A 27,432-nucleotide genomic window follows, 5' to 3' on the forward strand; every position below is an offset into this window, starting at 1 on the left:
CATTTCCATTACTCCAAGCTAATTATAGGAAATTGGGAACCAAGTCAATGAATGAGTTTTTTTTAATGCTAATTCACCTGACTTTAATTTGTGGCCAGAACAGGCACCAATCACCAGCTAGATGTTTTAGTTAAGCAACTGTCATTGACTTGGTTCAAAAAAACATTAATTATTTTCTTAATATTATTCTCATTTGCTGGTATCTTATCTAAACAAAGGAATTCACAATTACATTTATTTTTTTAATAAGGATATCCTGTTATATCCTAACCACAAAACAGATCCTTATACTTTATTGAAAACAAAAAGCTTTCACTACTTTCTTCATCTAATAAGAATTATTATAAAAATTCCTTGACCATTACTCTTACAACAATGATTAACAATTGGTATTAAAAATGTTACTCTAACTTTTCCAAAACTATCCTTGCAAATAATACTCTTCTCTCTTCTCATTATTGTCATTACATTCTCTCTTCTTTAAATTAGAAATATTTTTAGTTTAAAAATAATTGATACAAGGAACATTATAAATTAAATCTTATAAATAAGAATGAAATGAGTAAAATGCTTTTAACCTAAAAAAACAGCAACATGCAAATCAATGGTCGATTAGTAAATTTTGCTGACCAAAAATCAAACGTGTGGACAACGCATAGTACGCATTTCGTGGAGCATACTGCTCTTTAATGTTCTCATGGCTAATAAAGATATAGTTTCTAGATGAACAATTACTCTTACTTAGGCAAATCATGCTCCTTAGCTCGAGTGATTCCATGGCCAATATAAATAATCTAGATGTACAAGCCACTCTGATTCTGATAACCTCCTTTGATAAGAACTAACCTCTTAACAGAACAAAAACACTGCAAAACAATAATTATGACAACCATGGGGAAAAAAATCTAATTAGAGAGGATAAATTTGTCAAGCTAAAGGAATCGGATCCACCTCTCAAGAGAGGAAAATATGATACACCCATGTTGTTACCGCAAAACCATTGTTCACCTTCCTCTTCAATTTCAAGGAGTTGAAAGCTATATGCTTAAAATGAATCTTAGTGGAGAAAAGAATCTGGAAATCATGTTTGTTTCGTTAACCAGTTGTAGTTTGTAAGTCATCCCTGCCTTAATCAGCATTGATTCTCAATGCTGGAGATTAGCGTTGATTCTCATACGTCGAGACGTTCTCTTCATCCACTACTTTCAGTTCAAGATATCACCAGCAAGCAAAATTGGTAAAATTCATCACTCCAGGTGTAACCTTAGAATGGAGATTGACACAATGGGCAGGATGATTTGTGAGAAGTTGAAAACCATTTATAAAGGCAAGCAGAATGAAATTTATGTTTGCATGTCTTGCAAGCAAGCCGAGGAAGACCGTGGTTTGTGGTGTGGATTACACTGTAACAGATTGGGCACTCCTCAACACCTTCAAATTCTTTATCAAAATTGCGCTTCCAAATTCCTATAGCTTCTGCTAAAGCTCCATTCTGCAGGACCAGAAAAGGATTGTTAACTTTAAGCAAACCTGCTCTGATAATTATTAATTCTCACATTGATCCATTGTCCACTGAATTTCAGAGGTGTATAGCATCAGTAATACTGGTATAAACTAAAAAGTAGTCAATCACATGAAAGAACTTTTCACCCTGCTATATGTTAATAAATCACGCAACGCACACGAGTAATTTATATCTGAATTTTGCCTCCACACAGTTAATTATAGGCATTTTGCAAAACTCGGCAGCAGAAGCCAACTAAAAAATGTAAGACTGAACAAAATTCATAACAAATTACCTGATTACGAACAAATAGCATCATTGACATCAACCATTTCCGTTGCTTGGTCTCACTAATCCCAAGGCTCCTTGTACAATCAACATCTACAGGCCTTAGTGGATAAGATGCAGGGAGACGAATGACTAGATCCATTCCCGTTTCATCCTTGGTATAAGTAGCAACAATCTCATTTGCTGATTTGCTTACACTAACTGAGAAATTCTCATCACGAAAGTCAGATTTCTTAATCTGCATTTGAGATGATATGCAGATATATATTAGAACTAGGCTATTCATATATCAACTAATTGCATGCTACAACAACAAAAAGAACAACCAAAGCCTTTTTCCCACTAGGTCGGCTGGCTACTTGGATCAAACAAGTGTTCAGAACTTCAGATAGACCATTTAGATCTGATTCACTCAAAAACAGATCCTCTGTACCTAAGACACGGATTCTACGTAACTGTTACAGCACAAAATCTAATTGGCAGTTGCACTCTGAAATACTAAATAAGAATTTACAGATAAAGCATTTAAGTTCTGAATCTTAACCCAATTAACTTCCTTTATAGTCCTTCTAAATGCCACCCTTGATGGGGCAGTAGAATCATAAGAATTGTACATATACTACTTACAATCAAGGGTTAATGTTTAGAACATGAATTGATTTGCATTTATATTTTATATTAATATAACTTGGTATGGAAAGAAAGACATGAACATGATTATCACAGAAAAACATTTAATTAATTTCTACTCTTCAAGAAATATGTAGTGATCATGCAACTCTAGGTTAAAATGTTTCCACACTTAGAAATCAGATTCTGGTATTTCAAAAAAATATTTATCAAACAACAAACTACTTATGGTGGAGAAGAAACTACATCATACCTGAGACAATTCATTTGCAATGAGAGGAGGGCTGCAACAAGTCCTTGTAAAGGATTCAATAACAGCTGAAGTGTTACGATCACGCAAGTCACTAAACCAGCCACGTACATAGGCTGGAAGAACCTGGAGCATCAAACCATATATTGCTCCAGCAAGAGATGAAATTTTCCCCAATTCAACAGGCCAAAGAGATTCCACAGAAAACAAGAGTGAACCAGTTGTGGTGGCACGGGTTGCAGCACTTGAAGCTTCTGATAAGCCACCAGAAAGCTCTGCATCTTTTTTCTTTAGACTCTGAACTGTGGAAATCTCTACAGGAATATGCTGAAAAAGGCAATCCAAAATAACTGGAGTAGCAGAGTCTTGTATGTACTGGATCAGTCTCTCCCTTTGAGATGATGATGAAGGTAATGACTGTAGATGTGATATCAACAAAGACCATGCAAGGAAGAGATTTACCTACAATAGTTTTTCCAGATCATTAGTACCCTCAATGAAACGACAAAGCAAATGGATAAATAAACATTAAAAACAATGTTTATGAAGCATAGTTCAACTTCATTCCCATATAAAGCATTCTTACTCGTTGGTCTGCAAGCAAGTCCATTTCAAGAACCTCATAAGGTGCCCTTTCTACCATGAAAGATATTTCCTCTTTCAGATGGACTTTTTCTTCTATTGGCAAGTCAAGACGGCTGATATCCTCTTCACTAGCAGCATATATGTTTGAGTTACAAGCATTATCTTCAAGGACAGCAATGCTTAAAACAGGCTCATTTGAAAGAACAAAATATGCTGCAAACTGCAATGAAGGAATTGGCTTGGAAGTAAAAAGTATAGCATACAAAGAGCTAATAGACCCTTTCCTTAGTCCCCAAAATTCAACTGATTTCACTGCTTTATCTCTAGCTTGTGATGAAGAATTAACAACTCCAGAAGCTACCAAATCCCAGAAGTGTGTATATTCAACCCGTGATGATGCAATAACTGAGGCAGCTTCTTTGTAGCATGCACTTGCAATAGCCTCAGATACACCAGTACAAAATAGTAGGCGAAGGACACCCTCTAGAATCCGATCTTTAACAGAATCCAATTTTTCTGATTTAAATGTATTCAAATTATCTCTCTCTTCATCTTGTTGAAGTTTACAGTGCTTAAGGAGAAGTAAGAAAGACAGAAGGGCATTTTCAGCAATCTTTATGGGAAAAGGATCTGAAATCAAAATAATTTTCTCAATTTTCTGACACATCATATTTAAATTATCAGATGAACTATCAACAAGACCATTTATATTTTCAGCTACATCCTCCATCATAACAACTGCTGATTGAATCCAACACCTTAGGTTAGACAACAGAAAGTCCCAATCTTCTTCACTGAATTCATTCCAGCAATAACCTACCGAAACAATCATAAGTTTTGATAGAAGCATCGGCACCACTGTAAGCTGGTTAAACATAGCAGATCCACCAGAAACATGCCTTTGCTTCAGGAATAATTTATAAAGAAGTTTCCGCTCATCAGAACTAGTACTTCTCGCTGGCTTTAATGCCTGTGGACCACCTATCGTGCTGAAAGGATAACAGGCAATCACCAACTGGAGCCAATCTTCCATGTCTACAAAAGTCATGAGTAATTTCATTAATACCATACGCTACTCATGGCAAGTTTCTTTTAGGATGAGAATTATTCACTGTAACAGTTGCATTTAAACAAAGTGAACAATTAGCACTATCAGAAAAAGCACATGCCCATATACACAATCATACACAAAGAATTACAGAATTTTAGGGAAATTTCTTCCCCTAATGATAAAAATGTCTATTCAAGACGAACCGGTGAATTAGCATTTTGTGTTTTGATCTGAAGAAAGAGAAATTTACCTTCTCCTGTTTTCCATGTGACCAAAGGTGGAAGACTTACGGCCCTCTCCAGCCAGTCTATCATAGTATTTTGCACAAATCTTTCTTCTAAAGAACAATGATGAACACCTGTACCAGGCTCTGCATACCCATACAATGGTTCTAAAAGTACATTTATAAGCAAAGGTAGAATCTTAAGACAATTAGTATTAACAGCTTCACCAAGAAAGAGTTTATTCACAAGAAGTTCTATCAGATTCAATGCCTTCTCCGGCCTCCATATTTTCTCTTTGAACAAAGCAGACAGAAAGGAAACAAGTGCTCTTAAGAATGGTTCTTCAACACCATCAACTTCATCAGCTGGAACTGGCCACATACTAACCGAACTCTTTGTGCCACTGCCTCCATAAACCAGGGAACCATCAAGCAAGATGCTTAATGTTTCATCTAAGAGGCTTTCCTGGGGAGAATTACTTCCCTTGGCATAAGCACTCAATGAAGGTAAGAAAGATGACACAGCACTACTTCCTGGCCATCTCCACGTGCACAAGATTTCAGCAGCTAACCAAGCAGAAGATGCAACCTCTTGACTTTTTTCAAGCAAAGATAAATTAGGCATTCCACAAGCAGCAATAACCCTATCAATCCCAATTTTTGAGATTAGCTTGTCAATTAAAGCTACAAATTTCTGGTGTCCTGAAGCCTGCATTTGGTATAAACTGGTGGTTAAAAGTAGCACATAATTTTCTCTATATATTAGGCAGAAGATTTAACTACATGTCATATTTCCAAGAAGCAAGCGATAACTAGCTTTATTAGTACATATACATTGTTTGAAGGCATTAAGATTTGTTTTGAGCATTCACAAAATAAATACTGAAATTAGAAATAGCAAGAGTTCTGACTGTACTCTGAGAGCCAATAAACTCAACAGGAGTCTTATTTGCTATTCTGGTTTGTTTCTTGGTGAAGCCTACTATAACTCAATTAGCTATATCCACATTGATGCAGTTTTACAATACATATGTTTCCAATATGCATGGAAAAATAAATAACTCTGACTATTCATTCTACTTTGTAAACAATAGTACATATTCAAAAATAAAAGATAAACACACAATAGAGACAAATAATCAAATGTGTCAATACCTTTGTCAAGCTAAAATTTAGAACAACAAACACAGGCCACAATTCATCCTTACTAAGCAGATAATGTAGCAGACTTTGTTCTTCATTTTCATCCACACAGAAGCACTCAAGAACTTCAAGCACCCATGTACAGCATAATGATGCAATTTCATCATTAATAAGTCTGTCTTCGGCAAATATTGAAAATCTTATTGACTGAATTAAGATATTCGATAATCTCTTGCGGCTATCTAAGGAAAGGCTTTTCAAAAATTGAACATTTATCTTGTTACGGAAAGCACACACATGTTCACCGAATGTTAGCCTGGCCTTGGTTTTTGTCATTGAATTGTCATCAAGTGAATCATCCAGAGCCTTGCTTAAATTATACTCCCATTCAATGACAAAAATTGCAGATAAAATTCCAGATACAAGTCCACTTTCCCCATCAAGAGTCTTCAGGCTAAAGAAACTACCATCAAGTATCTTAAGAGCAAATTGAGCTATCTCAACAATGTTGAGAGAACTATCAAATTCTACACAGATCTTTGCATCATTGCTTAACATAGAAGCAGCATTCTGTACCCAAAAGAAAGGTGAGACCTGAACAAAACTGACTAACTTCCTGAAAATCTCCTCATATATGAGAATCAATGCATTTCTGGACAGAAAAGACGATCTTCCTTCTGTTAAACCACCAAGAAGAGAGCTGCAGGTAAAAAGCGCAAGATCAGAGTGAAGACTACTCAACTCAAGTCATCAATCTTGTATTTCTCTGGGACAGGGTTCAAATTAATATTAAGTATATATCTATTCAACTTCATATATAGTACTCTTCCTTACCAGCTACATATGCCTTTTTTACCATAAGCCTTAGCAGCTTCAGGTGCATATTATCCATCTCAACTTTCAGACATCATAAACTACATAAAATATCCACTTTCCTACTATATCTTGCATAGTTATCTGCAGGTTCATAGTCATGATGATGTTTAAAATAGACTGTCTGAATTAGCATTTTTCTTGTTAATAAATATTAAGAAAAAGTAGGTTTGAAAATTCCCAAATAGTTCAGAGACTAAGTCACTAGTTTAATATTCAGCAGGTTCCTGAAGTATTTGGGAATTTTCAAATAGGTCTCTTATCTCTACATTTAAATAGGTATCAAGAGTATTCTTTCTAACTTTGACAGAACCCTAGCCCAGAGACCCAATCACAATCTTTTAAAGTACAAGGACCTATTTAAAAATTCCTACATAATTCAGGGACCAATAATATGAACTTTGGATTTAAAACCAAAAAAAGAGAAGAATGCAACAATCATGTTATTGACATGTTTAGTTATAAACAGGAGAATTTATAAATAATGCAAGACATTAAATCATCTAGCCATGAAAAATTTGAATTAACATACCATATAAACTGCACATGAGAAGTGCTAAAAGGGGGCAGAGATCGAGAAACAGCAATAGCAGATGATTCGAGATATTCATGATGCCAATCTTTAGCATTACAGCCCATTCTATGACTGGAATCGTCTTTCACCTTCCTCTTCATTCTATCATCCCTTGCTTTTTCCAGGAGCGTGGCCAATGTTGATGCATGGTCAGCATCCAGTAACCCTGGTTGGAGCTCAGAATGACTTTGGCCAATCACATAGTTGACGATGAAAGACCATTGTTCTGAGAAATACTCATCATCCAGCAGAGCCAACAACAAATCTAGCCGAGCACTAGTGGAGCAACTATTTGACTGCAGGCACCAAGGAACAAACACATTCTTGAATATTTGCATAAAATCTTCAGCTTCCCCCACATTATCTCCATCATATGAAAGCTGACTAGCATAGTTCTCTCTGTTTTTAATCAATACTTCTTGGATAATCATCCGTGGTCCAAATATTGAAACAGCAACTGACAGAAGTCTCACAGCATCTGGTGAATCCTGATATTGAAAATAGGGTTGGAAAAACATGATAAAAAATATCATTTCCTTTTAAACTAATCATTTGAAAATTATTAAATTTAACAATACCATAAACCTATGCAGCTCTAACACCTATTTTTTAACAGGCCAAATCAACAGTGGTGACATCATAACTGATCCCCAAAAATTGCTGTTTCATTTTTTAATCGCTCCATAAAATAAATATCTTCTTGAAGTGATGTGTCAATACCAAACTTCTCATTATCCAACCAATTTTGAAATCACAAAATTACAAAACAAAAGATAGATTAAAGTGTCAACCAAGTTTGTAGAAATATTAACTTACAGAAGATCTAATGACTGAGAAAGACTTTGCCAACATTGGTCCCACAATATAGGTCAACGGCCAAACTGCACCTTTCAGCACAGCATGTTTCTCCAGCAATAACATGAACAAAATGATTCGTTCAACAATGTCTACATTAGCTGCTTGCTGAAGGGCACCCATGCAATTATCCTCAAGTTCCTCAATAAAAACAGATAGAACATCGCTATCCAATACATAAATGCCCAAAAGGATTTCAACAAAGCACTTTCCCAACTCTTGCAAATAGGGCATTGGATACTTTGTATCAACCATATCCACTTTCTTGTTATGAGAAACATTTTCCTCAGATGTATCTGTTGCTTTTCCCGAGTTTATTATGTCATTAGCTTTCGGGATTCCAGCTGTAAGGAAATCCTTCCATAAAAGCTTTACAAGGACATTATCAATAAGAGTGACTTGGAAATGCCTGATTGAGTCTCCATCATTATATCTGATACAAGCAGAAGACAGGTAAAAAAAAGGGATAAGGAGTAAATAGTTCCTCAAAATGCAGCAAGAATTAAAAGGAAAATTGTGTACCTCGAAGCATTTTTCAATGACCAAAGAAAACATTCTTTCAGTGCCTGCAAAAATGCTAGTCTATCTGCAGATAGAGAAATTCTCCTTCCCGACCACAAGTTCTTGAAAAATTCAAGAAAAAACTTATCCCCTCCAACAGATTTAGGTGGCACATTGTCTAAGAACAAAACCAAAGCTGGATATGAAACCTGCTGGGAACCAAAGCAACCATTCCTAAGAAAATTCCAAAATGGATTCAGTATGCTTTTCTGAATGTTTAAGGAAGACCAACCATCTGGGAATTTTCTAGAGAAAAGTATTATTAGATCCCACATTGAGGGATGGCAAGTTGGATCCTTCTCATTGAAAGCACCAAGAATTGCACCAGCAACGGTTTTCATATTTCCATCATTAATAGCCTGTGGAACATTTTTAATTAAGCTCTTCAATACACTATAAGTAGCTGATCGGATGGTAGGCCTTTGTGACCTCAAGAAGTCTAGAAAGTATTTATGATCTTTGAACAGCTTTTCAGCAAAAGAAACAGCGGCCACCCTAGCCTTCGAAGCATGTTTAGGTTCAGAAGTTATGCTCTCAAAACCCGGTTGATCTTGTTGTAAGCAAATTAAAACATCAAGAAGTGTGGCCAATGCTAACAATGTTGATGATATCACCTATAAGATCAAAATGGAGATGAAACTTCAAGTAGAAAATGAATGGTCCAAAAGGAAAATTTGAAACCCTCAAATATGTCAAACACTGAATCTTTAAACTCTAACTAGAAAAGGGCACTTGGATTGAAGATTAGATTTAGCCAAGATTAAAAAGGGTGAGAATAACGGATAAAAATTAAATTATATACATGCAGCTATAAAATCAGGTACTATTTAGCCAAGACAATGGGTAGGCATACAAACTAGAAGTGATTCATAACTAGCAGGATAATCTCACACAAGGTTGCAGGATCACAATTTCACAATCTTACAGTTTTTTTTATAACTAGCAGTCCCAATATTCCTTCTAACTCACTTTGGTGAGACAGGGTCAGAATCATGGTCTTTTATCGCAATCACATGTTTTCTAGATAGGATATTATTCACAAAATTATTTGAAAGTATAATGAACAACCTTATGCAAATATAATAATTCCAGTTTAATGAAAAGTCAGGTAATTTCTTCCTCTGTTCTGGTAAATTCGTTTCTCCTTCCATGCCACCAAGATAGTTTGACACATTTGAGCAAAAAATTATATGATTATATCAAAAACTTCAAAATAGCTATCTGCATAAAATCAGTTTGTAATTATTTATCCACTGCCAGCCATACCATGAAGCAAAATAGCTATATAAACCTGTAGAAAGGTCTCTACCATAATTTTTAAATCCTTTCATCATTAAAGAACTAAAAAAACGTTTATGTAGTATTTGTGATAGCAAAAGACATCCACCCATTATAGTTTACCATATAGACTACATTTCTTACTCAAATAAAAAAGGAGATCCAGTGCAAATCAATAAATCCTAGACTTTGATTTCCAAGTAAGTTAAAGTGATTCTCACTATATACCTGTTGATATATCTCTTCCAACTCATCTGTAGCTACAGCTTTGTCAGACAAATTTTGTGGTGTGAGCTTTAGGTTTTCTTCTAAATACATAAATATCTCTGTTGTGCATAAAATCAAAGCATCGAGTCTCTTATCCTGTGCCGGAAAGGCTGCCTGTCACAATCAGACAAAGGATTCAAACAAATAACATATTGCACAAATTTGGTAATAAAACTGTGCAAGTACAAGCTTAAAATCTGTTGTGCAGAATATACATAGGTAGTCCATATACCCTAAAAAATTACATGTTAATGAATTGAACATGGTAATGAAACTAAACACAACATACCTATAATAAAAAAGGCATGCATTCTCACACCCATGTACATTTTAAAGATACTTTAAAAAAAAGTCTAACATAATTCAGTTTTCAATTTAAGCATATTAATACCTTCATGTAAATTATCACTGTATTTTAAGCATAGGCTGGTAGTATAACAAAAGCATTAGTTAGTGGAAAAGGATCAGAAAAAGTATAAAACCTACTTTCAAATTGCTAAATCTCATTGTGTCCTTTCGTAAAAGTTTTCCAACAAAGTTGGGGGGTCATTTTTCAACATGTGACATGCAAGCATGTGTTGGACACAAGGGTCTGCATAGGAAAAACATATACTCAAGACTTCAAGAAATATTGCCCATGATAATCAATTCAACACAGATTACATAGAACATTTTATTCAAAGTAACTTAGGACAACTCCTTATCAGTTTCTGAGCTTATATTTACACTGAAATAAAGAAAAGAAATTTTCAGATGGATCATCCTTATCCTGACATCACACTGATACAATAGCTCAAAATACCCAATTGAAGCTAGGCTTGATTTTAATTGGACTTGTTGCACGCCTAATAAATCACATATAGCATAAATCTAGGACCACTGCAACTCAGTTCCAACACTAAATGCCAAAATAGGAATCATAAATTTCTTATGCGTTAATAAGAAGACTACTCAAGTGTTAAGACCATATACAACTATACAAGCTAGGATCTGACACTACTATCTAAAAAACTTTTGCCACAATATTTAACTTACATCCCAGCTCACAAGAAAAACATATTCAAAGAACAAGAAAGGAAACCACTAAGACCTCTAAGATATGCTATAAGACTAATAATAGCATCTTGGTCTTGTCACACGACTAATATATTTGAAGAACTATATCTACAAATTTATCAATTAACTAAAAGTCTCAATGAACTGACTCTTTTTAATACTAAATTACAAATTCCATAAAAAAAATTTCCTTTATGGACCATAAGAAAACTATTATAAGTTAAAGCAGATACTTGTAGATATGAAACAATGGCAAGTCATGTATCTTCTACACAGAATATTGCAATAAGCTTCCAGACAGATCATTTGTGTTCCTCACAGGTTGAAAATATATGTGTGAATGAAGCATTCAATTATTAAAAAATATACAATACTTTAAGCTAACCTTTTCCACCAACACGAAAGAAGCAATTAAGAACACAATTGTAATAATAATCAATGTAACAAACCTGCAAAGACCTTTTTGCAGCCTGAGAAACTTCAGAAACTGGATCAAATTGAGCAAACCACCATGGTCCCATCAAAATCTTCAAATGAGGAGCTAAATCTCTCCTGAGAAGGGTGTGGGAAGGGAAATCAATTATAAATCTCAGACTGCGGGAATTAAGTTGACTCCAACAGATCCAAACTTCAGGGAAGGATCAGAGTTTGGACCAATTACAAGAGTAAATAACTATATTTAATCTTAATTCAAGAAAACATAGATGTTAGAAACTAGAAGAAATGCATTTTACAGCAGACAGGTACACTGTACACTAATTAAAATAACTTTTTTTATGCATAATAGGTAAATTAAGAAGTCCCCACATAGTAGGAACCAGAAAAAAGGCTTTTGTTGTTATCATTTGGTAGTCTAAAATGTTGAGACCATTGTCAAGAAGATGCTTGGCTTCTCCATAAGCTATTGATGCAAGTAAATTAGAAGTTATAACCAATCAGATAATTGAAATGGCAGAATTTAAACTAGTATGAAGAGTAAACATGCTACAAAAGAAAACAATATCCCCAACCATTTAAGGCATTAGCATTTAGCATGATATTGTCAGATAAGATGCATAAATGTTAAAAGAAAATAAAGCAGCACATTTTCAAATTTCATCTTCAAATATTAAATTATACAGTGGAGAAAGCAAGAAGCACATATAAATGCCCCTCAGAAAAGTTCTAACCCAATAGAAGTAACGAGAGCAGTCATGGTATCATGAGTGGCCCGCCTAACCTCCCTATTGTAGTCCAGCAACAGCCTTTTATACTCAAAAGCCTGCATAAGAACAATTTAAATAATCAAATACATTAAATAAGTATCTTCAAAGATTGTCATTAGTGAATTTATAAAATTATAAAGGGGATCACATATCCACCAGATAACAAAGATGCACGATCATCACAAAATAAATGGAAGTGCAACACCTGCTGCAATGTCCCAAGTCCCAACTTGTTATTTGTACATACTAAAATTGGAGGTCTATTTATTTTTTTCACATGTTATAGTACTGTTGTCTGTTGTTGTTATTGTTAGTTTGTTATGTCTAGAGAGTTGCATGGCCTATGAACTTTGCAATTAATTATGTGTTTTCACCATCATGTAATGGTATCCAAATAAACATAGAAGGATCCTTAGATTATTATTGAAGAGGCCTGCAAAAATCCCTATTGAGTAATAGCATGAACATTTGCAAAAGTCTCCCTCCTATGACCTCTCTCTATTACTGAATTGTCTCTAATTTTCACATTTTCACTACTGTTTGGGGGCAGCCTTAATTGCAATCTCAAGGGTGGTGGTTTAATCCCACATCAACTAGTGATAAGACCAAAGTAGTGAGTAAACAAGTGAGGGACAACCCTTTTGTAGGGTTATAAATGCTTTATGTGCTTACATATCTTAGCATTTATCTTACATTTTTCATTACTTAGAACTTTGTTTTAATCACTTTTATGCTAATATAACTATTAATTAGGAGTAAGTTTAGTGTCTTTAACTTCTAAGAAATTTTATTAGCTTTTAATGTTTTATTGTAGGAAAAGAAGAATTGAAGATTTTGAAGTTGGAGTAGCTCGCTCAGCGTGCCTGTACGCGCTAAGCACGAGAAACACAACAAGGAAGGACACGTGGCAAGCATCTAGAAGAAAAGAGGCCAATTGGAAGTTCTTGAAAGCGCTCAGCGAGTCAATACTCGCTAAGCTCATTGTTTTCACAATGAGGATATGGGCTCAATGCGACATGTTGGGCTAAGCCTGCAGTCACTTAATCCAGTGCTGCTTTTGCATGCAAGCTTAGCGCAACATGCTAGGCTAAGTGCGCAGACGATTATGCATAAACGAGAGTGCAGTGTGTTTGGCCATATTTAAGTTCCAAGGATGCGAATTGAAGAAAGATTTGGTTAGGAGAACTATCTAGGGTTTTAGGTTGCAGCGGGGAAGCTCTCTCTTGCCATTTTTCATCATCTCTTTCATCTATTTTCTTCTTTTCTTCTTGTAGTTATGTAGTTAGATTTACCCATTTTGGGGTTGATGTAACTGAGCCCATCCTAATGTTTACATTTTGATTATTAATCTATGTTTATTGTTCATTATCAAGTGTTCTCTTCTATGCATTAATGCTTGTTTTGGCTTGATCACCCTTTGCTTGAAGGTTTGAATTGTCATTGGGAAATGCTTTTGAACTTAGAAATGGAGAGGAACACCTAATGGGTTTTATGCCTAGGGATAGAACAAAGCTTGTTAGTCATTTTGTAACCCTTGTTCTTAAAGCAAATCACTTGGTTAGACTAGTCAAGGGATTAATAGTTTGGTCAAGGGGCTTAGATTCTTTCTATCCGAGGGATCGGGATTTGAGTATTTTTATGAGTTAATGATAATAGTTGGACTTTGAACTAGAGAAGTAACCTTTGTTTGCAAGAGGATGTGGTTTAGTGAAATCAATCCCAACTCTTTTGTTCTTTGTTGTTTTGCAAATTTTTACCGCATTCCAAGTGTTAGTAAAAATGATAAAAACAGTTTTTTTGTTAATTTGTTTTTGCTATTTACATTTTTGCATTTCAATTAAATTCATTGTTGTTCTGATAGCCATAGTTAGTGAACGTTACTATTTTGTCGAGTATTACATGAGTCCCTGTGGATACGATATTTGAACTTCCATTTTATACTTTTTGCACGACTTGGAATGCTTGCCAAGAAGCTTAACAGTTGAGTTAGGCTGAAACCCAAAATTCTAAGACTTTCCTATCTCTCTACCTACCCCTTATATTCATTCAATCTAAAGAAAAGAAATACATGCAATTTTTTAAAACTCTGAAACAATGGGAAATAAGAAGGACGAACAACTTTAGGGAGAAAAGTATCAAAGGTTTTCAGTCTTCGAAAGTATAACCTTCTAGATTTATTTGTAAAGGAGAAAATGTATTGGAACAAGAATAGAACTTGAAAGAAAAGGGTAGACACATCTCAATTACACACCCTAGGGTGTCCATGATGTACTTGGCTTATGTGCTATAGCCAAGTCCCAACTGTACGCAGCATACAAAAAAGATAAGATTGGTAAAGAATGTATTATAGAAAAAGAGTGGCATCTATTGAGGAAATGATGATTTGGACGTGTGAGAAGATCAATAGAAGCCTCAATTAGAAAAGTTGATCAAATAAATGATAACCCAATCATTAGAGGTAGAACAAGGTCAATTATAAAGGATTTAAATCTAAATAGCTTACTTGAAGAATTGGCTTTTGACAGAACACGGTGGCATCATTTTATTCACATAACGTAACCTCTCTAAAGCATGTTTATTTGTATTTATCCTATTCACTAATGGGTTATGAGCCTTAACATAGGACCTAGTCCCAGGTCTGGATGTGGAAGGATCCTTCTTGCAATCTTATAGTGAATCGGGAGAAGTAGATGGGCCCTTTCTATGGCTAACCAAATTGAGAGAATAATTGATGCCCTTTACTGAATACTGACATCCTTTTTATAGACGGCTGATAACAAGGGAAATAGATAACAGGTGATAGGATCTCAAGTCTTGACTAACAAAGGAAAGAGATCCAAAATTATGGGACCCAAATCAATCAGGATTCTACTGAATAAAATCAAGCCTATAAAGGAAACAAAATAAAACTCTAATCAGGTAAACTAGGCTGCATTGACTGCTACTGCCTTCTTTCCCCAATATTATCATAATATCATACCAGAAAGGAATCCACATCATAAGATTCATGACACAGACCAGAAAATGAAATATCCGTAAAAACAATGTCTATCTCAGTCTAGCTATATATGTAATAAATAAGTGGCTTCCATTGATTAGTATACCTAACAGTGTAATGTGAAATATAGTGTCCTGTCCCTTTCAATTCCCTCCCACTTCAATATGTTTATGGAAAAAAAAAAGTGACACACACAGACACATATCTTTTCGCTCTCATCCTGTTGTATTCCTGTCTCTTTTCTCAATTTCGCTTCCATAACAGTTTTCAATAAATGGTAATTATGATTTTTAAAAAATCTGACGTAGTTATTAATAACAAACTGTCGGACCATTGGGGAGAATGAAAATTCTTTTATTCTATGAGGGAAAAATCACCATGGAAAAGAACAATCTGTTCACCATTCAACATAGATATTCTTCATATTAAAGGTAAGAGAACTGATGCAGGGAATACAGAGACAAACAAGTAATATAATATGAAGAAGACATGAAATTTGCATACCCATTGAGGAACTATTAGAACAATTTCTTTTGCAGACTTCTCTTGAAGCAGCATAGATAAAGCTGCCAATGCCTTAAGCTGTAAAAAAAATAAATACACAGGGTAAATAAGAAGCCAATGAGCTTACACACACACACACACACACAGACATGAAAATAGATTTATCACCAGCCAAAATTGTTGTGATCATTGAACAATTACATCCAAATTAGACATACTTCAGTTATGGAGAACAAAATACAGGAAATAATAAATGAATGGACTCATCATGATAGGCACAGACTACAGGTGAAAGTCACAAATCGAACAGCCAGAAACTGGCTTCCAACCTATTTAGATTATGTCTAAATATCCACTTCAGCATTAAACAGCCAAGCAAATACTGGTGCATGAGCATGACCAAACAAACACTGAAAAGGAAAATAACAACACAAATCCCAACAAATGGACAGTGTTATCAATTGCAGATTGCGGGAAATGGTATACAGCCAATAATTCGCTACATCATATAGCAGATAGTGTCATAGGAAAAAGGAAGCAGGATGATATATATCAGCTGAAATGTACGATATATATATCAATTATATATGCATAGAAAATTAAGTTGTGTGCATATACAAATAAATAAATAAAAACTGGCATAATATTAACTTAAAAGTTCAATTGGCCAGAGACTCGCTGGAGATGACAAGGATGTAGGATGTATGCCACAACCCCAACACCCATAGTGGCCTCAATAGCTGACGGAGTTGGAATTGTGGATCCAAGGAATTCAACATCGCAATAGCACTATAGTGGCTATTTAACAACACTGCTGGACAATTAGACATACATCAAACATATCACGTGTTATGCACTATCTATTGTACAACCATGTCCATGATGACATCCAACATCTTACATTCAATGCATGGAACCAAGACACAATTACCATTTAGCTTCAAGCAAACTCACAAGCTTTGTGTTCTAACACAGGAAGTAGCATCACCATGATTAAACAGAACAAAAACACAAAATGACATGACTCTGTATTTACATTTAAGCAATTGCAACTCACGGATGCATCATGCCCTTTTTGTGGAGGAATGGAGGAGGAGGCTTCCCATCTTTTTTTCTACTGCTCAAAGATTCAGCCTATTTGGTGGGAGACTACATCATGGTTGAATATCACTAGTGTGTTCCCATCTAATCCGATTCAGCATTTTCTCCAACACTCCTTTGTGCAAGTGGAAGGTATAAGAAGAGGAAGGTGGCAATCTTGGTGGATGGCTGTTGTTTGGTCTATTTGGAAGATGAGAAACAGAATTATTTTCTCCAATGAATCCTTTAATGGTAGCAAGCTTGTTGATGATGCAGTGTTTTTAGTGTGGACATGGCTCTCAAACTTGGACAAAGATTTCAAGCTTCCTTTTAATCAATGGTCAACTCACATCAGAGAAGGTTTTTTGTTTTAGGTTTCAGTGGCTCTTATTAGGAGCTGTACCAGATCCTTGTATTTTGTAGCCATGCTATGGTTCCTTTTCAAACTGCTTTAGTTTTATTTGGAACCATGACTTTGTCTCTACCTCTGTACTTTTTTAGTACCTCTGGTACTTATATCAATATATTATATTTTTGCTGATAAAAAAAAAAAACATTTAAGCATGCTTGTATCCAATATTCATCATCTATGATTGGCTAATTGATAAACAGGCAAACATAAAGAGGAATTGAACAAAATGCATCTAAAGAGACCCATAGAATACCATAACTAGTCGCAATTGAGCATGTTAGATATTCATATTCTCATAAACTAGCACAGAAGTTAATCCAAAATTACCTTAGTAGTGGGATCCTTCCTCCCTAACCTCTTTAAGTGAACCGCAATTTCGCTATCAACATCCTGCATATCCGAAAAATCAACATGACGACATTATGATAAGGCACGGAAAAACTGTCCACAAAGCAACACTGACAGTCCAGTCAGCTATACTAACACAATTCCAAGCTGCAAATAAGCCTCTCAGTATAAAACTCCCATAAAACAAACACATTGAATGAGAGACACGGTTAATTCAAACTCAGTATATTGAAGCAGCAAATGTAACTCACAGCTGCAGTACAGTACCACTCCAGCATGTTAATTATGAACACAAAATTAAATCTAATTAATACTCTATATTAATTATAAATCATAAGTAACACAAAATTGAGCATAAAACATAACTCTTTGTCACCACACCAATCTCCAAAATAAAAACAGCTGCATAGAACTGGAAACACATACAACAAAAGGAAGAGAGTCCTCGGATGAAGAAGGAAGAGGATCGAGGCGCGAGCTACCGACAAAACCACCGAATCCGACGGCGGCAGCGCCGGAGCCGGACGACAAGAGCGAGGCGGCGAGACTGCAATTTAGAAGGAAAAAATCGATAATACAAACACAAAGTCAGAAACGACGTTGAAAATTGAAATTAGGGATTGAAACAAACCTGCTACTGGAAGGACGTGACTTGCTTCTCGCGCTTTCCCCTTTCTGCCTTCCCATTATTATTCTTCGTTCTAATGCCTAAGAAAATTCCTCCTATGAAGCGGTGCTCTCTGTGCTAGGGAAACGAAGAAATATATATACTAACAGAGTCACCGGGGCGTTTGTTTGGCGAATGATTTTTTCTGCTGCTGAATAAATATATAGGTACTTAGGCGATGGTGGGAGAAACAAACAATAGCGAGAAATGTCAAAGACGAGTTTATGATTTGCACTTTTGATTTTGCTTACAGACAAGTAATGAAGTGTTTCATGAGGCGTGGTTTGCTTTGTCTCACTAACCCTTATAAATATAATTATTAATTAAATTTGGCTATTTACTTTTAAATTAAATAAGCTAAGATAAGAAGATTTTTAAGACTTTTTTTTTTTACTCGGTGAATAAGTGAAGTGATAATTTTTTTATATGTTGAAATATTTTTTTTATCCAGATGTAATATATCGTTTCTCTCAAGTTTTGATTTTCATAAAAAATTGGATTAATTAAATTTTTAGTCCATTAATTCTTTTAGATTCAATTTTTTAGTTCTTTAAAAGTTTTTTTTAACAAATTTTACTACTGCATTAATTTTTTGGTGAGATTTTTAGTCGCTCAATTTATTTTTATCTACTTTTAGTCCTTTAATTATTTTTAGTCCAAAAATGAACAATGGTCAAATAAATTTTGAGAGATTTAAGGTTAGAATATAAAGAAGTTGAAGGATTAAAAATTTAATTAATCCAAAAAATAAATGATATTTTTAAAATTTGTTTTGTTTAGTAAAATAAAAATATTCTTATAATACATATTAGATAGTTTGTTATTGATCTTTATAAAATATTTTTCAAGAGACTAATTTAAAATGAAGAAAATATTATAAAAAAAACTAAAATGAAAAAATAGATATATATTATTTACACTAAAATAAAATAATAAGGATGAATTTGAAAAAATAATAATTTAATAAGAACTAAAACCAAAAAGAAAGTATATTGTATGAAAAAAATATTTAACCATTTTTATATTTTTATTTTTAAAATATTATAACTGTGAAAAAAATTATAGTCTAATTATTCTTTAATTTTAATCAATCCAAACATGAGTTTTTAATATTTGATTTTAAGACATTATATTTGTGAAAAATTAGTTGCAGAATTATAAACTCGTTTTCATCATTGCTCGCAGTAGGGACCGAGAGAATTCAACTTCGTCTTAGTCTTGTCGAATTTTCTTCCCCGCTGTCTCGCAATCTCCGCCGTCGGATTCGGTGGTTTTGCCGGAAGCACGGGCCTGATCTTCCTCCTTCATCCGAAGACTCTCTCCCCTTTGCCGTATGTATTCCCAATTCTGTGTCCCCTTGTTCTGGATATTGGTGTGTGGTGACAGAAAGTTCTATTTGTTGTTCTATTTTATGTTATTTATAATAAATTATACTATAGTATCGGTTAGGTCTCAAATCCAATTTGGTGTTCATAATTAATAAAGGAGTGGTACTGCTTCTGCTGTTTGAATTAACGATGTCTTACATTCCATGGCTATATTAAGCAAAACTAACTGAAAAATTAGTTGATAGCTTGAAGCTTTAAGTTAGCTTATTAAATCATACAAGTGATCGGTAAAATTAACTGTCAAAATAGTTGAAAAATGTAAAATGATATATTTAAAATGGATAATAAGGAAATTGAATAAATATTTTAAAGATAAAAAAAGAATAAAATATAAAAAGCTAGAAGTTCGCGTTTCAAAAAAATGCTAGAAGCTACTTAAAAAAGCTTGTTTACTGAACAATTAAACTAGTTTCTCAGCTAGTAGAAAAAGTTAGAAACTAGCTGAAATGACTTGTCAAACAAAGCCCATGTGTTTGTTTCAAGGGAGTTTTGTGCTAAGAGGCATGTTTGCATCTTGGAATAGATTGGCAATTTTACTTTGTGATCAAATTGTAATGTCATAATGCTGTATTGTTTTGTCATTTGCAGTATGTTGATACTGAGATTGTAGTTCAAGGCTAGGCAGGAAGGGTCCCACCACTGAGTTAATAATTTTGGATTAACTTTTGTGCTAGTTCATGAGAATATGTAACATGCTTAAGTGCAATTATTTTAGTGTATTCTATATTCTCTTTTGATGCATCTTGTCCAAATCCTCTTTAAGTTGGCAGATTTTTCCCTCTATCGATTATCCAATCATAGATGATTCATATTGAATACAAGCATGCTTAAAGTGCAAATAGAGAGAGATATTGTTTTTTTTTTGTTCTCTTGAATCGTGTGGTGCTACTTTCTGTCGTAGAACGTGAAGTGTGGTGAATCTGTTTGAAGCTGAATTCAATGATAATAGTAATAATTTCTTCGTGCTTTTCATTGAATGTAAGATGTTGGACATCATACACATGGCTGTACAATAGATGGTGCATAATATGTTGGATGTATATCTCCAATCCAAAAAGGAAGTCTATATTAATGATTTGGCTGATTCAATGAATTGTATTGATAAATTTTAGAGTTCCTAAAAGTTTCCAAAGATGACGGATAACCATATTTTCTTGCACATTGTCCTTCAAAGTGTATATGCCCTATGAGTCTTACTCTTGGTTCTGGTGCAGCTGCTGGCTGGAACATCATCTGATTCCATTCTCCACAACCCTTGTCATTTTTTTATTTAATCTTTTATGATACATGTAAGTAAAAGATGAATCTCCTAAAATGCCTTGCCTTGATTTTTATTTTTAATAATTTTGTACAGGTAGTGGTGGGTGGCTGAGAGAGAAAGACTAAACAAAGCAAAGATGGAATTGGCAACCTCAGAGTTGTCATATCCAGGGTCAGGGAATTGGGAGATCCCAATTGATCTGTTTGGTTCCAAAAAACATGCCGGAGTCTCACGTGGCGTTCTAGCGTTCACAGATGAGTCTGGTAACATAGTCTTCAGGGTGAACCGCCACCCACCCAATCCTAACTCATTGCCCCTTCCCAAGGACAAGAAACTCTTGCTCGATGCCTCAGGCAATACCCTCTTCTCCATCTACCGCTATCATGTCTGTCACTCTTATCTTAATTTCTTTCTTTTTTATTAATAAAAAATAAAATTTGACATCTTTTTAAAATATGAATTTCTTTTTTCTTTTGATAGAATGGGTCTTGGAAATGCTATAAGGGAAATAGTGAGGAGAACAAGGAACTGGTGTTTAGTGTGCAGAGGACCCTCAAAACAATTACTAGAGTTGAGTTAGAGGTACTTTTCGAGGCTGAGAGGTCCAATGATGAATGTTGTGATTTGAAAGTGAAGGGTTCCCCTTTCAAGAGATCATGTTGCATATATAAACATGTTGATTTGGTGGCACAGGTACTGAATTCAGGTTTTATTTAAGTGACTTAGAGTCTATATATTTTAAAGTTGGATAAAATTGATTTTGATAGAATTAATTTTGAGCCATTAAACGTAATTGAGATGTATGGTCAAATTAATCTCATCATTAATCATTAAATCTTACATTAGAATATGTGTCAAAGTGAGAGGAATTGATTATGATATGCAGCCAAAGAAGCACTTAGACATGTTTAGTTCCCAGATATAATTTATAAACTTATGCCATAAATTAACTATTAAGTGTTACATGGAAATTTACTCCATCTTGTTCTACTAGTACAAATATCATAATCTAATGATATTCTTCTTGATCGTCGTAGTTACTACTCATCCATGTACAATTGGAAATATGTTGAATGATAAGTTACAACTATTAAAGCCCAAGAAACTGTCTTCAGTTTCCAAATGTTATTACATTAGATAGATATGTCTTCTTAAGATTGAAGACATGAAAGTGATGCAGAAGAATTACTGTGTATAAATTAAACTACTGGCATGATTTGATAAGAGTATGGTCGTGATTTTAAAGCTGAGATTTGTATATTATGACAGAGAAGTGGTCTTATACATCGTTCTATAATCATATTGTATGATGCATCTGGAACATGGAGAAGAGAGGAAGCAACTTTGTAAATTAAAAAGTTGTGTATCCTATGAAACACGATTAGATAGAGAGAAAAATTTATACTCTAGAATATTACAAATTTACCATGTAGAAACTAGAAAGTGCATTACATTCCAAGGGATAATAAAGATTGATACTGATTCATACTTTTGTGCAGAGTAGCCTGATGTACAAGCTCCACCAAATACATGTCAGTAGGGGTAAATTTCGCCTCACAATCTTTCCTGGGACTATTGACCATGCTCTTATTGTGGCTTTGTTTGTGATATTTTTGAGTGGAAGAAAATAGTATCATTAACCCACGGCATGCAACTGCAAGAAGAGAAAAAGATTTTGATCTATGATCTTTCTGTCTCACTCATACACAGATTTATTTTGCTCGTAACATTCTTTCACTGACTATTAGGGGGAGGAAATGAGGCATTGCTCCTTACAAGCAATTCATTGTTATGGCACTAAGCAACTCATGAAACATTTGTCATTATACTTATTTCAGCAATCTTCATTCTCACCATTCATGTGGCATATAGCCATTATGTATTCAACTTCTCCAGCAAGGTGCTTTGATGTATTCAAACATAGATATAGATTTTGAGGTAGCAATCAAGATTTAGAATAAAGATCCAAAGGTAGAGAACTAAAGGTTCGTCAAACAGAATATCTGTGCTGAAATTAGCTTCAGCGATTAATTTGTTTGGTGTGATGCTAGACAGAATTTAGTTAATTAAAATTTCCGGGGAGCTTTGCCCAGACCATTCAGAAAAAAATTCTTGTTGTTTTGTTGAAGCAAGATGCATACTGTTAGCAATTTAGCCAGTGTAGCATTAGCAAGTACCTCTCCTAGTTGGACAAGTGTGTGTTAAAGCTTAAACACTAATTCCTAACGTTTTTAATGGTGGAAGTGTTAAATCGATACGGTAGCAACCAATAAGAATATTATGTGATGTATGAGTAAATTGCACTTTTGAAAGAAAGAAAAAAGACTCTGAAGAGGATGATTATGAAGACAGTCTCCCGCCTAGTTGTGCTCACATAAGAATATCTCCATAAGGAATCAATTTTTCTATCACAATTCACAACCAACTATCTCAACACCAAGACTTTAGGAAAATTTGTTCACTCCCACAAAACCAAACAGAACAGCGACTAGAGGCAAACAAAATCTGAATATACCAATTATACAATTATTATTAATTCTTTCAGTAAAGAGAAATCCGCTATAGTAAAAGTAAACTCACTAGAATATCAAAGAATTATAAGGTTGGTTTGATGATAAAAGAAAAAAAAAGGGAAAAGGTTGCAAATTTTATTCTCTCTACTAATAAAATATTAACTATTAACGATTTATATTTTACAATAAAAAAAACTCAACAGAAATGTGTTGAACATGATCTTTTTCTAAGAAAATAACTCATGGCAGGGCCGCTCAGTGTCGTCACTTTAATATGCCTTCCACTCGTTAAAAAGCTCAGAAAAAATAATTGTAATTAATTAAAGACATATAAATGTATACTTTTTTTAGAAGGATATATATAAATGTCTTCCACTCAAAAAATAATTGTAGTATATAAATGTCTTCCACTCATCACTTTAACATACGTCTTCCACTCATAAAAAAAAAGTTAGTCGATTTTTTACGGTAATTTTTTTGGTTTAAGAAAAAAAAGTACTTCACCTGAAACAAGAATTCATATCTTCAGAGGAATTATTCATATCACCCTCACAAAAATTTCTTATGCATATGGACAAATACATTATTCATAGATAGAACCCTCACAAATATGTAAATGTTCAAATAGCGTAACAACCATACGACAATGATTTATGATTGTGGCTCCCGCGAAGCTTATAATTAAGAAGGCACAGGATCAGATCAAGTTGCATTGTGCAACACATGGTGCATATCACCTTTGTGCCTATCTTCCTTTTTAATTAACAAATTTATTCTTTCATGCCTGTCTTTACATTTTACTTTTATATATTGCAGATGGTAAGATTGATATTCCTATCGAGATGAGTTCTGATTATCATACATTTTAACTCTCTTAGCTTGTAACTCATTTTCTTCACTTTTTTCTCCATATCTCTCTACATTAATTTTTTATCATATCATATATCGTATCCATCACTTCTCTCTTTACATTTTCTTTCTTCTCTCTATCTATTTCCTCCCCTCCATCCTAAAATGCGGTAGAGGTTTATCATTTTCTATTGAAATTGAGTTTATAGTACCGTTACTCTCAAAGTCTATGCAATTATATTTACATGCATTTACGCAAATAATGAGATTTTGAAGTAATTAGTTATAACAATACCCACTTAAATTAGATAATATATCATATACTATGCTACTCTCTCTTACCTTCAAGCAAATAAATATAAGATCTATTTTTATATCTATATGCTTAGATCTTTTGGTCAGCTTCAGCTATAAGACTAATTATTTGTGTAAGACTTCCACACACACTTAAAGTTCCTCCCATTTTTTCAAAAGATGTGTTCTGTAAACTCAGATTCTCTCCCATAAGATCTAATTGATTTTAATGGAGTAATTTTATACAGCTCTGGGACATCGTCTATATAGTTATTTTGACAAAGATAATTTTGCAATACTTTGGAGTAAAGTTTTAAATTGCACTACTTACAAATTTGATCACATGTTTTGATATTGTAGAAAATTATTGATAAAAGTGGCCACAATTATTGTCATGTTGTAGTTGCAGAGTCCCAAACTCTCCAAAAAAGGCAAAAACATTCACATTGTGGCCGAAATCATGATCACAAACTATTTTTTAAAGTCGCTACTTAAACATCTCGCTTATAAATAGATCCAAATAATGTGAGGTTCCAATACTCCAAATCTAGCAAGTAGTTTAAGCAGCAAATTATGGAATCCCTTGATGAAGACCATGCTGCCAAACTACTTAGAGCTCAAACCCACATATGGAATCACATATTTAGCTTCATAAGCTCCATGTCCTTAAATGTGTGGTTGACTTAGGCATACCAGATATCATACACAACTATGGCCAACCCATGCCACTCTCAAACCTCGTTGTTTCACTACCAATCCACCCATCCAAAACTCACTTCGTCCATCGCTTGATGCCAATCATGATCCATTCTGGCTTCCAATGAGTGTGACACCTTTCTTGCATTCCATTCTTGATCCAATTTTGACAAATCCATGGAACCAATTTTCTAATTGGTTCAAAAATGGTGATCCTACACCATTTGAAACAGCACATGGGATGATGTTTTGGGATTATGCCGGCGCTGATTCGAAACTTAATAACTTGTTCAATGATGCCATGGCTAGTGATGCTCGATTAGTCACTAGTTTGGTGATTGAGAAATGTAAAGGGGTGTTCATGGGATTGGGGTCATTGGTTGATGTTGGGGGAGGCACAGGGACCATGGCAAAAGCCATTGCTAAATCATTCCCTCAGTTGGATTGCATTGTGTTTGATCTACCACATGTTGTTTCTGGCTTGCAAGGAAGTGAGAACCTTAAATTTGTTGGAGGGGACATGTTTGAGGCAATTCCTCCAGCTGATGCCATTTTGTTGAAGGTAAAACAATTTCACAATTCATAGTACAATTTTACATTTATACCATTAACACCTATTTCATAATTGACTGATGTCAAAATTTAGAGAATTAAAGCAAAGAATTGATCAATTGGAAAAAAAGTGAACGATTTTATCAGCATTGATCACATGAAATAACTTATTATAATTTTTATATGTATAGGTCACTAAGCTAGCACTGTCTAGTAGTCTAACAACATATCTGCAAGACTGCAACTGTCATACCAAATCAGACCAACTAATTCTAACACAAAATGCAATTAATTAAGTTATCATCTATTGACAAGTATTCACATTCCCACGTGGTCTATATATGGCTTGTAATAATTAGTACTAGTTCACTTAGTGGGTACGTAAAGTAGGTTGCATATGATTATTTGACAGGTAAATCTCTGCTCATATTTTAGAAAAAATAGTTATAGATCTCCTCAAATTTGACTTTTTGTGGAGTATTGATTATATATTAATTGTGATTAATAACATTACATGATGTGCCAATTCTACCAAGCTTAACATGATCGAATGTAAGTCAATACTCGATACTTTATTTCCCTTTGATCATTCTTCTGATCACTGTTACTTTGAATGACAATCAGTGGATATTGCATGACTGAAATGATGAGGAGTGTGTGGATATATTGAAGAAATGCAAAGAGGCAATAACGAGGAAAGGCAAAGAAGGGAAGGTGATCATCATAGACATGGTGGTGGAGAATGAGAAGAGAGATGATGAACCTATTGGAACACAGCTCTTCTTTGATATGCTGATGATGGTGTTGGTTACTGGAAAAGAGAGAAGCAAGAAAGAATGGGTTAAGTTGAATTCCTCTGCCGATTATAACAACTACAAGATAACGCCAGTCTTGGGCTTAAGGTCTCTTATTGAGATATAGCCATAGTAAGTGAATAAGACGGGGCCAACACTTATCATTCATATATGTAAGGGCTATATATAGTTTTTTCTTTTTCATGAGTGAATGTTTGATATGTAGCAATAACAATAAACAATAGAGTGAACTCTTCATCATATTTGTGTTGTTGGAAGTTGGAACACCGTAAAAAAAAAAAAAAAAAAAAGGTCAGAGGATAATTATAGTTTGTGTTGCATGGTATAAAAACATAAAATTTAGGAACGTGAATGGTGATAGAGGCTAGGAGGGCAGGCCATCTAATTTTTATGCTCCTTCTAACTTTTGTTCATTTGTATTTTTCATGTTTTCTTGCCTTTTTTTATGATTACTTTTTTTTTATAATCACAATCATGGATCAAATACCTGTGAGAGACTCTACCAAATATGTCCAACACTTGACCAAACGAAGACCTTGCATTTGAGGAAACATTATTGGAGCATTCTAGCGATTATTTCCTTTCTTTGTGCATGCATGCATGTCTCGCTATCTTTCTAAGTGTGGGTTGTAGATCAGAATCGTCAAATCCTTTTAGATGGTCACATTTTGGGTCTACGGTTTTCCATTTGAATCTTTAATGATGTCCAGGC

General features: G+C 34.3%; 2 protein-coding genes and 1 pseudogene across 2 annotated transcripts; 2 read left to right on the forward strand and 1 right to left on the reverse strand.

Annotated features, from left to right (window-relative positions):
* Positions 1 to 595: 595 nt before the first annotated feature.
* On the reverse strand, positions 596 to 18,628 carry LOC114396985 (E3 ubiquitin-protein ligase listerin). The gene is made up of 16 exons (XM_028359135.1): positions 18,317 to 18,628; positions 18,112 to 18,232; positions 17,665 to 17,727; positions 15,846 to 15,923; positions 12,308 to 12,399; positions 11,588 to 11,690; positions 10,044 to 10,196; positions 8,499 to 9,151; positions 7,938 to 8,409; positions 7,080 to 7,609; positions 5,687 to 6,374; positions 4,559 to 5,240; positions 3,259 to 4,292; positions 2,676 to 3,134; positions 1,800 to 2,030; positions 596 to 1,492 (listed from the first exon to the last, which is right to left on the reverse strand). Exons 1-16 carry the CDS (start codon positions 18,370 to 18,372, stop codon positions 1,265 to 1,267), a joined length of 5,643 nt encoding a protein of 1,880 aa, XP_028214936.1. The 5' UTR covers positions 18,373 to 18,628; the 3' UTR covers positions 596 to 1,264.
* Positions 18,629 to 19,504: 876 nt separating this feature from the next.
* On the forward strand, positions 19,505 to 23,129 carry LOC114396994 (protein LURP-one-related 7-like). Its single transcript, XM_028359140.1, has 4 exons — positions 19,505 to 19,683; positions 21,099 to 21,386; positions 21,482 to 21,694; positions 22,501 to 23,129. The coding sequence occupies exons 2-4, from the start codon at positions 21,138 to 21,140 to the stop codon at positions 22,630 to 22,632; spliced, it is 594 nt and encodes a 197-aa protein (XP_028214941.1). The 5' UTR covers positions 19,505 to 19,683; positions 21,099 to 21,137; the 3' UTR covers positions 22,633 to 23,129.
* A 2,087-nt stretch (positions 23,130 to 25,216) lies between these two features.
* On the forward strand, positions 25,217 to 26,960 carry LOC114371789 (annotated as a pseudogene).
* Positions 26,961 to 27,432: the final 472 nt, after the last annotated feature.

The sequence above is a fragment of the Glycine soja genome, chromosome 2, assembly GCF_004193775.1.
Source record: "Glycine soja cultivar W05 chromosome 2, ASM419377v2, whole genome shotgun sequence".
Classification (NCBI taxonomy): domain Eukaryota; kingdom Viridiplantae; phylum Streptophyta; class Magnoliopsida; order Fabales; family Fabaceae; genus Glycine; species Glycine soja.

Bases quoted from the DNA above. Each gene is read 5' to 3' on its own strand.
- LOC114396994 (XM_028359140.1), top strand. From the start codon at position 21,138: ATGGAATTGGCAACCTCAGAGTTGTCATATCCAGGGTCAGGGAATTGG. The intron at 21,387-21,481 runs GTCTGTCACTCT...TTCTTTTGATAG, and splicing joins TCTCCATCTACCGCTATCAT to AATGGGTCTTGGAAATGCTA. The intron at 21,695-22,500 runs GTACTGAATTCA...ACTTTTGTGCAG, and splicing joins ATGTTGATTTGGTGGCACAG to AGTAGCCTGATGTACAAGCT.
- LOC114396985 (XM_028359135.1), bottom strand. From the start codon at position 18,372: ATGGGAAGGCAGAAAGGGGAAAGCGCGAGAAGCAAGTCACGTCCTTCC. The intron at 15,924-17,664 runs GTAATTTTGGAT...TTTTTTTTACAG, and splicing joins GGAAGGATCCCACTACTAAG to CTTAAGGCATTGGCAGCTTT. The intron at 2,031-2,675 runs GTATGATGTAGT...TCTCAAATGCAG, and splicing joins TTGCAAATGAATTGTCTCAG to ATTAAGAAATCTGACTTTCG.